This window comes from Carassius carassius, chromosome 42 (genome assembly GCF_963082965.1).
Source record: "Carassius carassius chromosome 42, fCarCar2.1, whole genome shotgun sequence".
In the NCBI taxonomy this organism is placed as follows: Eukaryota; Metazoa; Chordata; class Actinopteri; order Cypriniformes; family Cyprinidae; genus Carassius; species Carassius carassius.
Genome location: NC_081796.1, coordinates 15,709,495 through 15,726,102, shown reverse-complemented (window position 1 = coordinate 15,726,102; position 16,608 = coordinate 15,709,495). Strand labels below are relative to the sequence as shown.

At 35.9% G+C, this 16,608-nt stretch overlaps 1 protein-coding gene across 4 annotated transcripts in view; it reads right to left on the bottom strand.

The window, feature by feature from the left end:
• LOC132123800 (thiamin pyrophosphokinase 1-like) overlaps positions 1-16,608 on the bottom strand; it is a 62,846-nt gene that overhangs the window by 15,727 nt on the left and 30,511 nt on the right. For 3 of the 4 annotated variants that reach the window (XM_059534451.1, XM_059534453.1, XM_059534452.1), the window contains 3 exons: positions 13,766-13,861; positions 9,173-9,319; positions 7,883-7,994 (listed from right to left, as the gene is read on the bottom strand). In XM_059534451.1, the coding sequence (XP_059390434.1) occupies positions 7,883-7,994; positions 9,173-9,319; positions 13,766-13,861 (355 nt within the window). Of the gene's footprint in view, positions 1-2,992; positions 3,121-7,882; positions 7,995-9,172; positions 9,320-13,765; positions 13,862-16,608 lie in introns of those variants that run through there. The other variant, XM_059534454.1, reaches the window with a different exon arrangement.

Genomic DNA, 16,608 nt, shown 5'->3' with positions numbered 1-16,608 from the left:
TCTCACACCGTCACCATAGAGATACTGCAAATCTTTAGTGCCATCTACAAAAGCAGATTTTACATCTTAGTAAAATATCACAGCAGCATGCTATAAGAATAGCTGTTCCTTTGTCCATCAGTGTGGGGAATATAAATCCTCTTTCGTAAATGGCCTTCGCTTCTATTTCCTCCCCAACACTCTCTAATTTCATGCGTGCGACTTGCACACATACAGTGACGGCTCCCATGTGTCTCAATTTCCCTTTTACATCTATACTAATGTTTTCAGCCATGCACCCCCTATCTACAGAGGAATGGCTAATGTTTGCATGGTTTTCCTCTCTGTGGTCAGTCCCCGATGTTGGTCGATCTGCCGGAGCTGGAGTAGAGGTATCTGAGACCCATTATTCCACAAGAATGAGCTTCACGACTTCCAACCTACAATCTCCATGTTTTCGGCTCTAGAACAGATGACAGATAAACTGCTGTACCTAGCAACTCGAGATGTGAGAGAACGGGCTTCCTGTCATGTACACAAATACAGTATTTGTGTAAATGTATGTGTGTGAGGCAGGCCTCAACAATAAGTTTTTGTTTTGTTTTGTTTTTTACTGGCCTGGATCCAGATTTCTACCTGCCCACTACAAAAAATTATATTTTATTTTTAGCATGGATTGGTAGGAAAATACATATAATTAAATTTTTTTTTCATTGACCACATGATAAGAAAAAGGTCTTATATTGCCTGAAGTGATTATTAAAGAGCTGGATATACATTATGCCTTTTTACATGGTTATGTACTTATTTGCTTTCAAAATAAATAAATATTTTCAGTAAAAATCAATATTTTTTTATTCACTTTAAATAATGGATTATTTTATTATTTGTTTATTATTTAATGCTGTTACAAGATGGGAATACAAACCAGCTGATTTTTCATGATAGTTTATTAAATAAAAAATAAATAAATAAATTCTTGATTGATTTGTGTATAAAATATTATTATGTAAAATAACAGATTATTATTATTATTATTATTCGTTTATTACTTTATACTGCTAAAGTCTGTTTGAAGAGAATATAATCCATCCGACTGTACACTGCACACTGTCTATTTTACAAGGCCACTAACTATTGTTTAAATGAAAATATTTTTTTATTTAAAATAGCTTTTTTTATTATTAGTTCATTATTTTATACTGCTATCGTTGCCTAAAGGGAATAGTAATAACTAATTATAATTGACAGCAACTTTATAAATAAATATTATTTTGATTTGTAAATATTTCTATTTACAATAACAGAGTTATTTTCATTTAAAATAAATAAATAACTGATTAAAAAATATATAATTAGTTCGTTATTTTCTACAGTGAAGAAAAATAGGCCACTACAATGCATAAAATCAGTTATATAAATAATACATAATACCACAATAAAAATTTAATAATGATTTATATTGATATTTCTTTATTTATTGTAAATAACAATGTATATGTTAGAATAATGCACTGGCTCAAAAGTGTCTCTCACTGACCCCAAACCATGCTTCCTGTTGAAGACTCACTTGACTTCCTCTCAGACAATCTTTATTCTCTCCTTTGAGACACTAGGAGGCTGAGGGAAAAGCTAAAGAAGAAAACAAAACAAGAGAGAGACAGAGAGAGTAAGTGACGAGAGGGAGAGCGAGTAAGAGAGAGATAGTGAATAAAAGCAAAAAGGAGACAAGCTGTCCTTTCATTTACCCGCACTGAAAAAAATAACACACACTAAATAGATTCTGTCCTTCAGAGGTCTTTATGGTAATAACTGAAATCTGACAGCAAAGCTATAAATGCCTACTTTAACCACAGTAATCACAATAAATATTCACATTGACCGTTCAGTAAAAACACCCCACCGACAACTATTCAACATCACCCCACTGAGAGGTTCATGGTCATTTATCTTATGTAACACCATTTCAGTCTGGAAGACAGTCTAGATCTATCACATGGTAAACACAAAGCAAAACGCCGTATTACAGTATGTTATACAACAGTGACCCACCTTCAAGGCTTCATAACTAACAGAGACTAACAGAGAGATCACTACTATTGTGCAGAGGACAGCACGTGAACAACAATTCTGAGAGCTATATAATGTTGTATCATTTCCTGTCGGGAAGCCAATGACAAAATCCACAATAGCTCCCGAATTGTTCACTTGAATGACTGGATAAAGGAAAAGAAAGTTATATTATTTTCACTTGAAAAAGTGAATGGCATTAATTTTCAAATGGTCAAAAGATGTCAAGCTTTGCCTATATAAGCTCTCAGTTACACAAGCTCACGCCGAGGCCTTCTGAGAAGAACAGTGCGACATCCGTAAAAGATTCACACGAATAGAAGGAAATTTGCTACTTCCCCTTGCTGCAGATTTAATCCTCCCTCAATGAAGAAACACAAATAAAAATACAACGAACATTGTCAAAGGGGGAAAAGTTAGCAGGCTAACAGTGTAGCATTAGCATTCCTTTCAATACAGTGAGATGTACTGTAACTATAATTTAAAGTGAATTTGAACAGTACATGCAGCATTACATGACTGAGCTGTATACATTTTTACAGGTATCTTCAGGTGTTAGCGAGACTCCCTTTAAGTGTTCTCTGAAGTTCGTCGTCAAAAATCAAATTGCCGTCATGATTACCCTCTCGAAATGCAGCTCCTTTCCTGGCCTGATGACTAACTTTAATATTTGGCCTTGATATCTACCCTTACAGAAATATCAAGGGAGCAGAATAGTAATGGGCCGTAAAGTCATCCCATTCTGCCGCTATTACCAAGAACGAGAGTCTGAGGTTCTAAATCATTCAGGGCCACAGCGGGCGTCCATTAAACAGCCTTCAATGAATTACCAATAACCTCTGGGAAGACGCTGCCTTCAATGACATCTCTCACACAAAGCGTGCTTTTCAATGGACACAAAAAATTGTATCCAGTAAAGCAGCAGGAGCCTTGACCATCTGAGCAGAAGGGTCTCTACGGCATGGCTTTGTGCTGGATGTGTCGTAATCTGGGGTTAGCAGGGCTTCTGTTGCGAGTGCCATCATCTGTAGAAGTGCAGCTGAAGAGGAGGGAGCAATATACTGGCTTGCGCTTGAAAAGGGGGATCGAAAGGTTTGAATTAGCACCGTTATGAGGTTCTAACCCCAAAGTCCACTAGACAACAACACTAATGCTAAAAGCTCTAAATGAATGATTCAGCCACGGCAGAATCACTTCCATTGCATAAGGAAAAACGCTTTGGTTCTCTTAAGAAACATTTACTTGAATTAAATCTCTATTTTCTTTTAAAATCTTGCAAGTAGTTAAGAATATCATTAAATTGTTTTTAGTAACTAGTTGTTAATTAATTAATAAAGGACCATCTACATCAAGAAAGATAACTACAACTACCCAAACCAATAAACCATAGCATTCAGTTTATTACACATGCACACTGAAGTTTTGTCATTTGCAGAATTAAATACTTTAAAAAAAGATGGATTCTGATTGGCTGTGAATGTTCAGCTGGAAAAAAATATTCTGAAAGGGAATCTAATGATATAATGTTTCTCATATTTATGGTGTGGACTTCCCTATTCTCCCAAAGTCCCCCAAATTGCACAAATCAACAAAACTTTCAATATCTTTACATGGGTGAAAAAAAACTCTCAGAAACAAGCACAAACAAGCAATGCCAAAGAACATTAGCAGCAAAGGCTAACATTAGCCTGATTAGCATACAGTTTGGTGTTGGGGACTGATTAAAACTCATGACTTCATTTCTTCAGTGCACTTTTTTTCCAACAACAAGCTACTTTTTCAATCAGGCAGTGGTAAAGCAACCAAAAGCTGCATTAGAACACTACAAGTCAACGTTAATCACTAAACACAACAACTTAGAAAAGACTTCATTAAAAGCACTAAATAGCACTAAAGCAGTTATGAATTCTAATTAGCTATTATTTACACGTCCCCATAAGCTAAAACACAAATTAAATTAATCAAATCACAAGGGCGTGTGTATTTCCCTAGCCATGAAATTCAACAAAATGAAATTTAGTACTCTGAATAGACAGCAAACCCAAACTTTCCAAACAGTGAGTTTACAATGTCGTTACAGAAAATCTACTAAATGGAGAATCTTATGCAGTTCTTTTGCAAGAACAAAAACGCAATTAGTATAAAATAAGTGTCACAGATGTCCACAATTAGAGCAAAATAGCAAAAACATACTGAGGTAAATATTCCAATTCAATATTTACACATCATACATGCATTACATATTAAAGAAAAAAATATTTCTAATCAAAATATTAAGTCATGACTTCGCTGTGATGGTATGGTCAACTGATAAATGAATGAATCTGTCTTTTTCAGGACTGAGCATTGAGGTCAACAGCCTTTAAATTCTACATTCAAAGCCAAATATACCACAGTATGCTCTCAGTTTTCAGTTTGAGTAGGAGCAGGTCAACACTTTGTGAGAAAACAGCAGTCATGCCTTTAGTGTGGCTGAACATTCTGTGTCTTGTTATCTCAAATAACTGTAATACAAGAACACAAGCCATGAGTTGTGATGCCCTCCTTGGCAGCTCATCATGATAACTTCACCCTGCCATTTTTTCCGTTATGCATTCATTAATATATTCCCAAAGGTTTTATAAACACATACTCTGGAACTCTCCTCAACTTACACACATCTGCCATGTCTTTGTGTGTGTGTATGAGTGCTGTTTATGAGAGTGTCATCTAGCTGCTGGTGGTAAGTTGCTTAAGGTTAAGTGTCTTGCAGGTCTTTATCTTTTTGCAGGAATTCCAGTTTAACGTGGAATTCTCTTACGCTGAACTTAACTGTACGTCAGCCTCAGGCTATTGTGAGAAGTTAAATTCACTCTTCTCCACTTGTTATCTGGAAACATTTACTAAAATATAAGTTAATACTTCTGTGGTTATGAAGAATCCACAAAATACTGGCAATAATTAAGACCGAGTCAAAATTTTATAGTAAAAATTTAGGAAGTAGGAATGCAAATAGATGTGGTTCTTTTAAACTTTCTATTCATCTAACAGTCCTGAAAAAATGTATCATGGATCCACAAAAAATATTAAGCAAGCAGTACTGTTTTCTAACACTGATAATAATAAGAAATTATTATAAATAATAAATGTTTCTTGTCATCACAGAAATAAATATTTTAAAATGTTTCCATATGTAATAGACATATGTTTGCATCATCATCATCATCATCATCATCATACAAATATTTCATACAAATAATAAACAGTATTAACTGGTTATGAATGTTAATGATAAAAAATAAGCGACTAATACTGGATTTTCAAAAACGAATAATCTGCTAAAATTAAAAGATTTCTATTATATTTGCTACTACAGATCAAAAATAGGATGTACCCACAAACTGGCCTCCATTGCACTCAATATTTCTAAAACCCCAAAGGCAGAATTATTCGAACTCATACAGGAATTAAAAAAGTGATTACTGGTATGTCATCTCTCAGAATATGTTTCTCTTGTTATCACACTCAAAACTCAAGGGAGTCTGGGCAAGAGCTGAGTGTAATGAGACAAAACGAGACTAATAAACACAGCATCAAGAGATGCGACAAAAATGCAGGCTATATCATTTTTGTGTTCATTACTTGTTCTTTTTCATAATCCATATGGGGCTGTCATGCAGCTTCTAGAAATTTCACTTTGAAAATGCCCTGTAACCTCAAACCATTATAATTGAAAAACATGTCTGTGACAACATTTCTGCAAAATGATATCAAGTTGCTTGTCATTCCCAGAGTGAGCGGTGCTAAAAGCACATTCTGTTTAATCTGAAACAATTATATATGAATCTGGCAAAGTTTTAGTACATTAGTTGCTGTATTTATTAGGCCAGTTTAGAAAAATTACATGTCCAGTGAGTGTCATTAAAAGGTTAATACCATATTGCGTTTGAAAATACTGTTCCACCTAAAACCCTACCATAAACCTAATCAATAGTGTTAAAAAAGCAAAGAAAGATAATAGATAAAAATTCATTTGCTGAAACAACTGTGCCATTTTAGTTTGCTTCCACTAAAATGTATTTGAAAGTATCTGAGCTGTTTTATAAGATCTTCAGTTTCACAGGACACCACCAGGTGAGCCACTGAGCAAGTTTACTATGTCAGAAAAGCAATACACATGGAGCAGGTTATGTCATGCAAATATCAAAATGTATTATTTACTAATGTACTACAGTAAAAACGTTTTGAGTTCATAAAGTATTTTGCAATGAATGTGCAAAAATAAGTCTTGATTAACCGATAAGCTGACCCTGTAATCATAATTAGTAGGAAAACTGAGAGTTTAACTGCAGTGAATCATATAGGTGCATTTGCTGAGTTTTGCAAAATAAGAAATATAGACATTTTGGTTGCACTTTATTTTACAGTATGTGTACTTACATGTACTTATAGTGTACTTACAGTGTATTTAACTAAGTAAGTTCTGGTAATACAAGGTAACTACATGGGGTAGGGTTAGGTTTAGGGGTAGGTTCAGTGTTAGTGCCTAGTTATTACATAGTTATTGTAATTACTATAATAAGTACATTGTATGTACATAAGAATCAGGACTGTAAAATAAAGTGCTACTGACATTTTATAAGTAAGCCAATTAAAAGCATTTTGAATCATACAGGCCCATGATTTCTACAGACCAGTTAAAGGCTTTTTACACATAAATGTTTCATTCACAGTATGCCAACTTCTTCAAAACCCTTAAAACCACTTAGCTTAATAAAGCTGTTTGTTTTAAAGTCAAGGTCAAAGGTCATAGTCCAGAGTCATCATTATATTTAAAATCCTCCTTTCACTGAAACAGCAGGCCGCTGACACAATAAAGCCAAACTTTTCAATCGTGTATCTGTCACTTCAGTCCCACCGCAACAACAACCCCGTGGCCTTTTTCACCACGAGCCCCGGCCTCCGCAGAAAGCTTGCTGGAGATTATTCTCGTTGACAGCTCGCATTAGCAGATCAAAGGCAAACAGTTGGGCTACATTTCTATTCCTTCTAATGTCTTCAGTCAGAGCAGTCGTTTGGCACACCTAATGCACGTAGGAGGTGGCCCACTTTCACCCACTCTTGAGCTACAACCCTTCATAACCACTAAAGACAAGCTTTTAGATGACCAAAGTTTGAATCAGTTTCGAAGAAAAAGGCAAAATTCATCCTTAAAGGTAAAGTGTGTAGTTTCTTCAAACCATTTGTTTGCCTGAACAATGGAGGACAATGCTTGAAACCTGATTGAAATGAATACTTTCTACAAGATTTTGGTGATCTTGGTCATGCATCAATTAGACACTTCACATTTAATATCAGAAAGGCATTCCATGTTCCTTTGACTAATTTAAAAAGGAAGCAAAAACTGTCTGGCATTGAAGTGAAGATGGATTGCACAATGCAGCATGTCTAATACACGGACCTCGAAACTGTTATCTTGTTTGTTTCTTTTCTTTTGTTTAATCTGAGAGCGATCCTTTCAACGGGCAGGGAATACGTTTTTTATTTTATGAGACAAAATGAACAATTTAAAAGCAAATGCTACTAAAAAGCTAAACTACAATGATGTCATTTTGAGCCCTTTTTAAATCCAGGCCTGACAAACTGCATCAACTGTAGCATCAGTGGGAGTTTGCTAGAGATTTGAGCTGTCAGGGGTAATGAATGTCTCCTATCTAGGACAGGCCATGTAAATAGAGCACAGAGGATGGTGCAGACTGGGAAACATTCCTCTGGGATGTCCGTTTGTGTGTGTGTGTGTGTGTGTGTGTTTGAGTGGGTGGATAGACTTATGTCCTACAGGCGCGCAACTCACCCAAGTTCCATTTAAGCCCAGAAGTGGTGGTTAGACAAGGGCTGCCCACAGGAACCAGACTACACCATTTCCCTTCCAAGCCAGTGTTCACGTTCAGATGGTGCTGTCTGCCCTGTAAGTGTGAGCAAAAGAGCAGGAGAAGGTCACAGAATGGAATGAAACTCTGTTTGAAAATCTAGCACTCGTGAGAAAATAATAACAGAGTTGAATGATTTATAAATGAAAGTTATTATAAAGTGTTACCTTTTTATGTAATATTATCTGATAAACATTCTGAGAGAGACTCAAAATTAATTTGAAAACTCTCAGCCACAGAGGCACTGGCAATGCTGTTGTAATGCTGTTCTCTTTCTCATCACAATCAACAATCCAGTTCAATATTGTGATAATTATAATCATCACATTTCTAAAGTGGTATATTGTTGTCTACATAGACACACATTTACTTAAATGTATGATGAACGATGAAGCTGGATGTTCCAAGAACTATTATTTAGGTAATGATTACCACCTGTTACACTGAGAAAGTTAGATGCTATTTATAACTGTTTTATTTTAATCTAAAGGTGCATTGTGCAAACTTCAAAGTTTGACTATTCAAAAATAATTCTGATCCGCCTCTGAAAAGTCAGTAATAGCAGTAAATAAGTGCTGCACAGACAGAAAACTTTAATTCATGTTTTATAAGTCTGGTTTATGAGGGGCTGAATCATTCAAGGATATCTTTATATAGACTGAGATGCATTCATTTAAATTTCTGGCCCATTACACGAGATTCTCACAATCATCTCGATGTCCTATTCTCATTGAGCCTTAGAGGTTGTTTAAGTATTCTCACACAGAATGCAAAGTAATGCAGCCAGAGTCATTTTGTAAGGTTTTCTTATTTGTTGTTGGCAAGATAACAACGTCTTACTATTCTCTGTACGTGTCTGCAAACATGTCTGCGTTTCATGTACTATATGGTGTTATTGTGCAAATATGAGCGGTCCTGATCTTTAAAACATCATAAAATATACACATGCATCTCTCACATGACTTTATTTGCTTTATATAGCAGTGTTGAATGAAAATGTTAACAGCAATATTTTCACATTTTTGCATTAAGTGCTGTGATCTTTCAAAAGTGCACAAATAGAAAAACAACGCAGAAGAGGCAGTAAAGTGTCTCTGCAGTTGTTAATTGCTTAATATCACCATTGATCATTAAGTGCCGCAATCAGGATGTCAAAAGCACCCAAGTGCAAACACTGATTAGTATATGCTAATGAGAACTAGAGAAGTGTTTACTTCTTGGAGGAGGACAGCCAGAGAACGGTCTTGTATAACCACCACAGGCATATCGGTCATTTTCTGGGCATGAAACAAGGTCTCCACCGTGGCCATGATCTGGTCAAAGCGGCCTCCAAGTCCACCCAGGGTTACGATGGTGTCTATCTGCAAAAAGACGGTAGATGAGTAAACAAATAAATAAGTTAACCAATGAGTAAACAGAGTGATTGTGAGTGATGTTGCAAAAACAAATGAATGTGCAAACAACAATTTAAATTAATAAATGAACAAATAAATGAGCGAACAAATTATTGATTGTGTGAACAATGTTCTACAATACCAATACCAACAGCTACAATCCCAACAAATGAATGAACAAACAAACAAATGAATGAACAAACAAAAAAACTAATAAATGAACGAATGAACAAACAAATTAATCAGCAATTGTGGGAGAAAAGCAGCGGAAAACTAATTTTTTATGCAACTCGGGTAAATGTTCTTAAATATTTGTTGCACAAAAAATTCATTAATCAAGCAAAAGAATGCTTATTGTGAGAGCAAAAAAAGTAGACTTGAGATGATTTTATACAACTCCAGGATAAATGTTCTAAAATTGACAAACAATTGAATAAACAAACAAATAAACGAACAAATGAATGAATAAATGAACAAAAAATTGTGGGTGCAAAGTAGTGGATCGAGTTTATTTATGCAACTCCAGAATAAATATTTTAAAAGTGCTGTTGCTTCAACAAACAAGTACACAAATAAACAAAAGAATGAATGAACAGACAAAGAAAAAACTGTGGGACGTAGGATCTGCAAGCTGATGATAAATGATCTGAAAGTGCTTTTGCAAAGTTGCAGCATAGCTTTTTTCTTTCCCACTGCAGCCAAAAATTATGTCCGTCTTCACTAAACAACAGAGTCATACATTATGGAAAGTATTCTGAGGGAACAGTGCGGACCGGAAAACGTTGACTTGGCAGAATGTCTTTGATATTTGTTCCCGGGACCATTTGTCTGAATACTGCAATGTACCCATCACCCTCTGAGATCCAACAACTCTACGTGACAAAAAAACTCTTTAAAATGCACAGAGGGTAATCAACACTTCACTGCCGGCCTCCACTGGCTCATTTAAATAGCGGGACTTATGAGACATCTGACACATAAATTGTTCATGTTACAGTGCTTCTGTAATTATGCGAACTGATTGCAAAACTTTTTAAAAGCGCAACAGAAGTGATGATATGTTCGTAACTTGTTCTTGGAGCCTGAGGTCTAAGAAAGTCTTCACTTTACCAGCAAAGTCTAATAAATCAGTTTACATTTTTCAGCAAAAACTTGCAGGCTGAAACCAACAAACTGGAGTCGACGCTTTAAAACAAGCAGATAAATCAATATTTTAATAGTTGTACTCATGTTTTAAACATCCAAAGACTGACAGAGAGTCAAATTTACCTCAGTGACCTTCTGCACAAAGCTTATTCACTTTTAGAAGTGTTACTTGTCTTTTGTGAATGCTTGAAGACACAAAAGGTACCGCTGAGATACAGAGGTGAATATAAATACACAATAGGAAGAATCAAGAAGGCCGTAGTATGCATATAGAATGAGCTTGAGGCTTGTATATTGGTAAAACTCTGGAGTGTCTGTGATGGTGATGGGCATCTCTGTGAGGACCAACAGACTGTCTGACAAGCCTGGAGCTCTGGCTGAGGTTCAGAAAAGGAGCAGACAGGCACACACATACAATATCCATACAAAACCTCTCTGACAGCTCCTGTAGAATGTGAATTCACACTGAAGCTGAGGTGTGAGCTCACCTTTTATGTTTGACAGGTATATAAAAAAAGGAGTGAAAATCAGTATCCTTCCGACTCAGTTTACACAATGAACTTGAGTTCCACTTTTTTACTATTGTAATGTATCTCAGGTTTTGTGTTTTAGTACACATATTCCTGCATTCCAGTGCCACAGAGTAACACACTTTGATATGGAGAGACAAAGGCCCTGTTTAAACCTGCTAATAACATGCATTTCAAATAAGTTTTCAGTGAACACTTGAGAATGGACTATTATTTTGACTACATACATAATTTACTACTTTAGTCTCTTACGGCATGTTGATAAAGCACAAAAAGTAAAATAACTTAGCAAACAAAATGACTTTTGAAAAGCACATTGAATTTTTTTTTCTGCACAACCCTTTTGCAACAGAAGTGCACTTAACTGTACTGAACATGCACTTGTAGAGTACTTCAGATCTTGAAAGTAGATTTTTAAAAATCTGTCCTTGCAGATCATATAAAATGAATGAAATAAAGGGTTCCTTAACTGAAAAATAACACCATTTTGTGGCGGTTTCTTAGCAAACTTAGAAAAAATGCATTTTGTCAAATTAAAACTTTTAAAGCACATTATAAATAATTGTTATAATACTCTTTTGAGAGTAGAAGTTTATTGATGTGTTGAATAACATACTAAAGCACATGTAAAGTGCTAAATTCTAATTCTAACTGTAGTGTGCTGATTGATATTACAAGTTAATGTATTTGCTTCATATAATGTATATGAAATTACAAATAAAGATGAACTTAAGTTGTAATTAAGGTGGGTCAAAAAATCACTGTAAAGTTCAACTAACTGTATTTAATAGAAACTATAATGCATTTTCATTCAACTACAATTAAAATGTGCGAGACAACTACATTCAGGTCACTCTTAAGCAAATTCTATTAAAGTACATCTATATTTTGTTTTAGATGTTATTTTCTTTTATAGCTACAGAGGCATGCGGAAGTTTAGGAAACCCTTGCAGAATCTGTGAAAATGTGAATAATTTTTTAAAAATAAGAGAGATCATACTAAATGCATGTTATTTTTTTATTTAGTACTGTCCTGAGTAATATATTTTACATAAAAGATGGTTGCATATAGTCCACAAAACAAAACAAAAAATTGCTGAAATTATTAAAATAACCCCATTCAAAAGTTTGGGAACCCTTGGTTCTTAATACTGTGTGCTGTTACCTGGATGATCCACGACTGTCTTTCTGTTTTGTGATGGTTGTGCTTGAGTCCATTGTTTGTTCTGAACAGTTAAACTGAGAACTGTTCTTCAGAAAAATCCTTCAGGTCCTGCAGATTCTTCAGTTTTCCAGCATATTTGCATATTTGAACCCTTTCCAGCAGTGACTGTATGATTTTGAGATCTATTTTTTACACAGAGGACAACTGAGGGACTCAAACACAACTATTAAAAAAGGTTCAAACGTTCACTGATGCTCCAGAAGGGAAGTTAGGGAAGTCGTGGCCTAATGGTTAGAGAGTCGGACTCCCAATCGAAAGGTTGTGAGTTCGAGTCCCGGGCCGGCAGGAATTGTGGGTGGGGGGAGTGCATGTACAGTTCTCTCTCCACCTTCAATACCACGACTTAGGTGCCCTTGAGCAAGGCATCGAACCCCCAACTGCTCCCCGGGCGCCGCAGCATAAATGGCTGCCCACTGCTCCGGGTGTGTGCTCACAGTGTGTGTGTGTTCACTGCTCTGTGTGTGTGCATTTCGGATGGGTTAAATGCAGAGCACAAATTCTGAGTATGGGTCACCATACTTGGCTGAATGTCACTTCACTTTTTTTTTTCAGAAGGAAACAAGGTGCATAAAGAGCTGGGGGGTGAAAACTTTTGTAATTTGAAGATCAAGGTAAATTGTATTTAATTTGGGTTCTGGGAAACATACAAGTATTTTCTATTGCTTACGAAGGGCAGAACTAAATGGAAAAAATATATATATTTCAACAAAATAAAATTTGGACATCAAGTTTTCACCCCCCAACTCTTAATGCATCTTGTTTCCTTCTGGAGCATCAGTGAATGTTTGAACCTTTTTTAATAGTTGTGTTTGAGTGCCTCAATTGTCCTCAGTGTGAAAAGATGTATATCAAAACCATACAGTCACTGCTGGAAAGGGTTCAAATATGCGAAAGAAGCTGGAAAACTGTAGAATCTGCAGGACCTGGAGGATTTTTCTGAAGAACTGTTCTCCATTTAACTGTTCAGAACAGACAAGGGACTCAAGCACAACCATCACAAAACAGAAAGACAGTCATGGATCATCCAGGTAACTGCACACAGTATTAAGAACCAAGGTTTCCCAAACTTTTTTGGTGTTGTGGACTATATGCGAACATCTTTTATGTAAAATATCTTACTCAGGACAGTACTAAATAAAAAAATAACATGCATTTAGTAAGATCTCTTATTTTGTTAAAATTATTCACATTTTCACAGATTCTGCAAGGGTTTCCCAAACTTTCGCATGTCACTGTATTGTTTTAGCACAATGGTTGATTGCCAGGTGAGTTGCAATATGTTAGAAGATTTTTATGCTACAAATGCGAAGTGGTCACATATGTTCCTGACTGCCACCGAATGTGGTTTTAATAATCCAGTCACCAAACACTGACCACCTGTGGTCTGATCACCTGAGATGGATATTAATACTGGTTGCAAATGAGGTCAAAAAGTTAGGGAATGGGTCTGAAGCATAATAAAAGAAACAAATAGATTTACAGATTTGCAGCTGAGGAGAGATGGAGTCCAACCTGCAATTTCTGTGCTCTGATCTCCTCCACCATTATGGCCAAGCACTTAGTGAAGTCTGTCAGATCCTGGTCTGGCGTTTCCATCATCTTGCAGTTCTGGAGAAAAATAAGTCAAATTTGAAGACAATATGTCAGCAGTTAATAAATAGATCGATTTTTTAATTCAATATTAAAATTTTGGGTTCAAGTTTTTATGGATGTACACTATTGTTCAAAAGTTTGGGGTCAGTAAGATTTTTGGTAACACTTTAGTATAGGGTCCAATTCTCACTAATAACTAGTTGCTTATTAGCATGCCTATTATTAACATATTGGCTGTTTATTAGTGCTTATAAAGTACGTATAATGCATGGCATCCATAATCCTACCCAATACCCTAAACTTAACAACTACTTTATAAAGTATTGATAAGCAGAAAATTAGGAGTTAATTGAGGCAAAAGTCATAGTTAATGGTTAGTTAATCGTGAGAATTGGACCTTAAAATAAAGTGTGACCAGATTTTTTTTAAAATAAATTAAAACTTTTATTCAGCAAGGACGAATTAAACTGATCAAAGGGAACCGTAAAGACATTTATAATCAAGTTACAAAAGATTTTTTCACTTTTTAATCATCAAAGAATTATTATGGATTCCACAAAAATATTAAGAATTGTGTATACAGGGTAAATTCAGGTTAAGCGGAAAATTTTTCCCAGTCATCTCAATGGCGAAAAGCATCCCAATTTACCTGAGTTTATCCTTATTAAAATACAAATATTAAGAACTATTACCATTGATGCTAAAAATAAATATTGGTTTCTAAAAGCTTTGCCATCACAGGAATAAATTACAAATTATACATTTATATTTCAATATATACAGTTTTTGAATTGTAATAATTTTTAATTACATAAATGCAGTGTTGGTGATTATTAAATCAATAAAAAAAATAAAAATCTCATCGATGACCACCCCAAATATTTTAATATTTCAGAATTTGATGCAACTGACAAAAGCAGATCAAGTATTTGGATAAAAATGGGGTTAAAATTGAAAACAGGAGCCTCTTTAACTGTACTTTTTTTTTTAAAGAAACTTTAAAGTTGATACACTAGTAAAGACTGCCTTCTTCAAACAAGCCCCTCCTGTTGCTTTATGTATGATCGCACTTTTGGTTTTGTAAATGGGATCTCTTGTTGTGTGAATTCTTTGAGTGTCAGACAGGGCAGAGGTGAACGTTGCTCGTTTCCAGTCTCAGTTCCCTCTGACGGCTGCATATACGGCCGTCACAGGTGACTTCTCAATCGCAGCAGGCGCCCCAAAATCCCACACCCAGACGTCAGCTGAGAAGCTTGTTTCTGTTGCGGCTTGATCTTTTCTTTATCCTCCACAGAGCATCACTCTGGTTTTTATTCCTTTTCAAATCCATTTAAATTCAGGCATAATGGTCTTTCAAACTTTGGTTCCCCCGAAAGCTGCATACACCAGCTTAGGAATGACATAAAAATGCATGTATGCAGGATTATAACAATGCAAATAACCTCTGGTACTCATTACTTAGCAGATGGTTTTCATTCAAACTGGCGTACAGTACACTAATTTCTGAGACGGTCCCACAGGAGAATAATGCAGTTATGTGCTAAGTTCAAGGGCACGGTGGAGGCCTCTCTGTAACACTTCACAGGTTCACCAGCTTTGTTAAGAGCTTTAGCCACTAGACTGATACCATACCACACTGCTACTTTCCAGAATGACAGAAATTCAGTGGTGTGAATCTGTGAAATCTACATGACTTAAGGAAGAGAGTTGCTGGGGGCATGACTGGCAAGGACAAAATATGAATCTCAATCAGAAAGTATGTCAGCCCAAGTTTGGTAACCAGATACATAATCTTGCACAGACCTTGCATTAATATTTAACATACATTTATATCAGGACCAAAACCAAAACCACAATTGTTTGTCATACCAAAGTCCAAAAAGTGTTTAAAATAAAAAATTGAAATTCATTAAAATTACAATCAACTTCATAGGCCAAATATTATGCAAAGATATTAGCATAAAATAGGCTAAAACAAAAACAAACAAAAACAATTCTGTAATCTAAATGTCTAAATGTGTTTTTTACTCTTTTTTTTATATCAGGGACCCCCAAATACGATGTTAGAATATAACCCCCAAATATGGTGCTATGATCCTAAATTATAAAAGCAGATATACATTTTAAAACCCCAGTTCCCTATCTGTCAGTCACTATGAGTTATGTCGAACGACATATGGGGGTCACACTTGGGAGGCCAATCATCTCTGAGTTTAAGAGAAAATGGCAATGAAAATTGGCTAGCGGATTTTGCATGCTGAGCCACTCCCCGTGCCAACTGGTATATAATGTGAAAGTGCGTATTCACTAATTCAGATTTCAGGTTAGGGCATTTACAGCGGTGCTCCTGTTGTCGGCGATTCCCCTGGGTGTTTCAGCTAAAACAGTAAATCACAGACTATCCGCTTTCTCAAGATGCTGTTTCATCCGTGTCCTTGTGGATGCAGTCATTGCCTGTCCTCTGTTGACTGCCACGATCACTGTCTTCAGTATGTGGACCTCCAGCACGCTGAAGTGGCGCTTGTGAAGGAGTCATACATCTATTGTGGGCGGAATAGTCTGACACCAGGCCAGTACTGGAGTTAGCATGCCCGAGGCCTGGTCAGTCCCTGTACTGGGCTAGGTGTCCATATTGGTTTAATTCTCTACAGGTAATCCCATATGTGTATTCTTCCAGGTAAAGTTTCCCTCTCGGTAAACCTGTCTCTTCTGGCAGTTGTTCCATCCCTACTCTAAGGTAGGACCTGCCTCAGAGACCCATT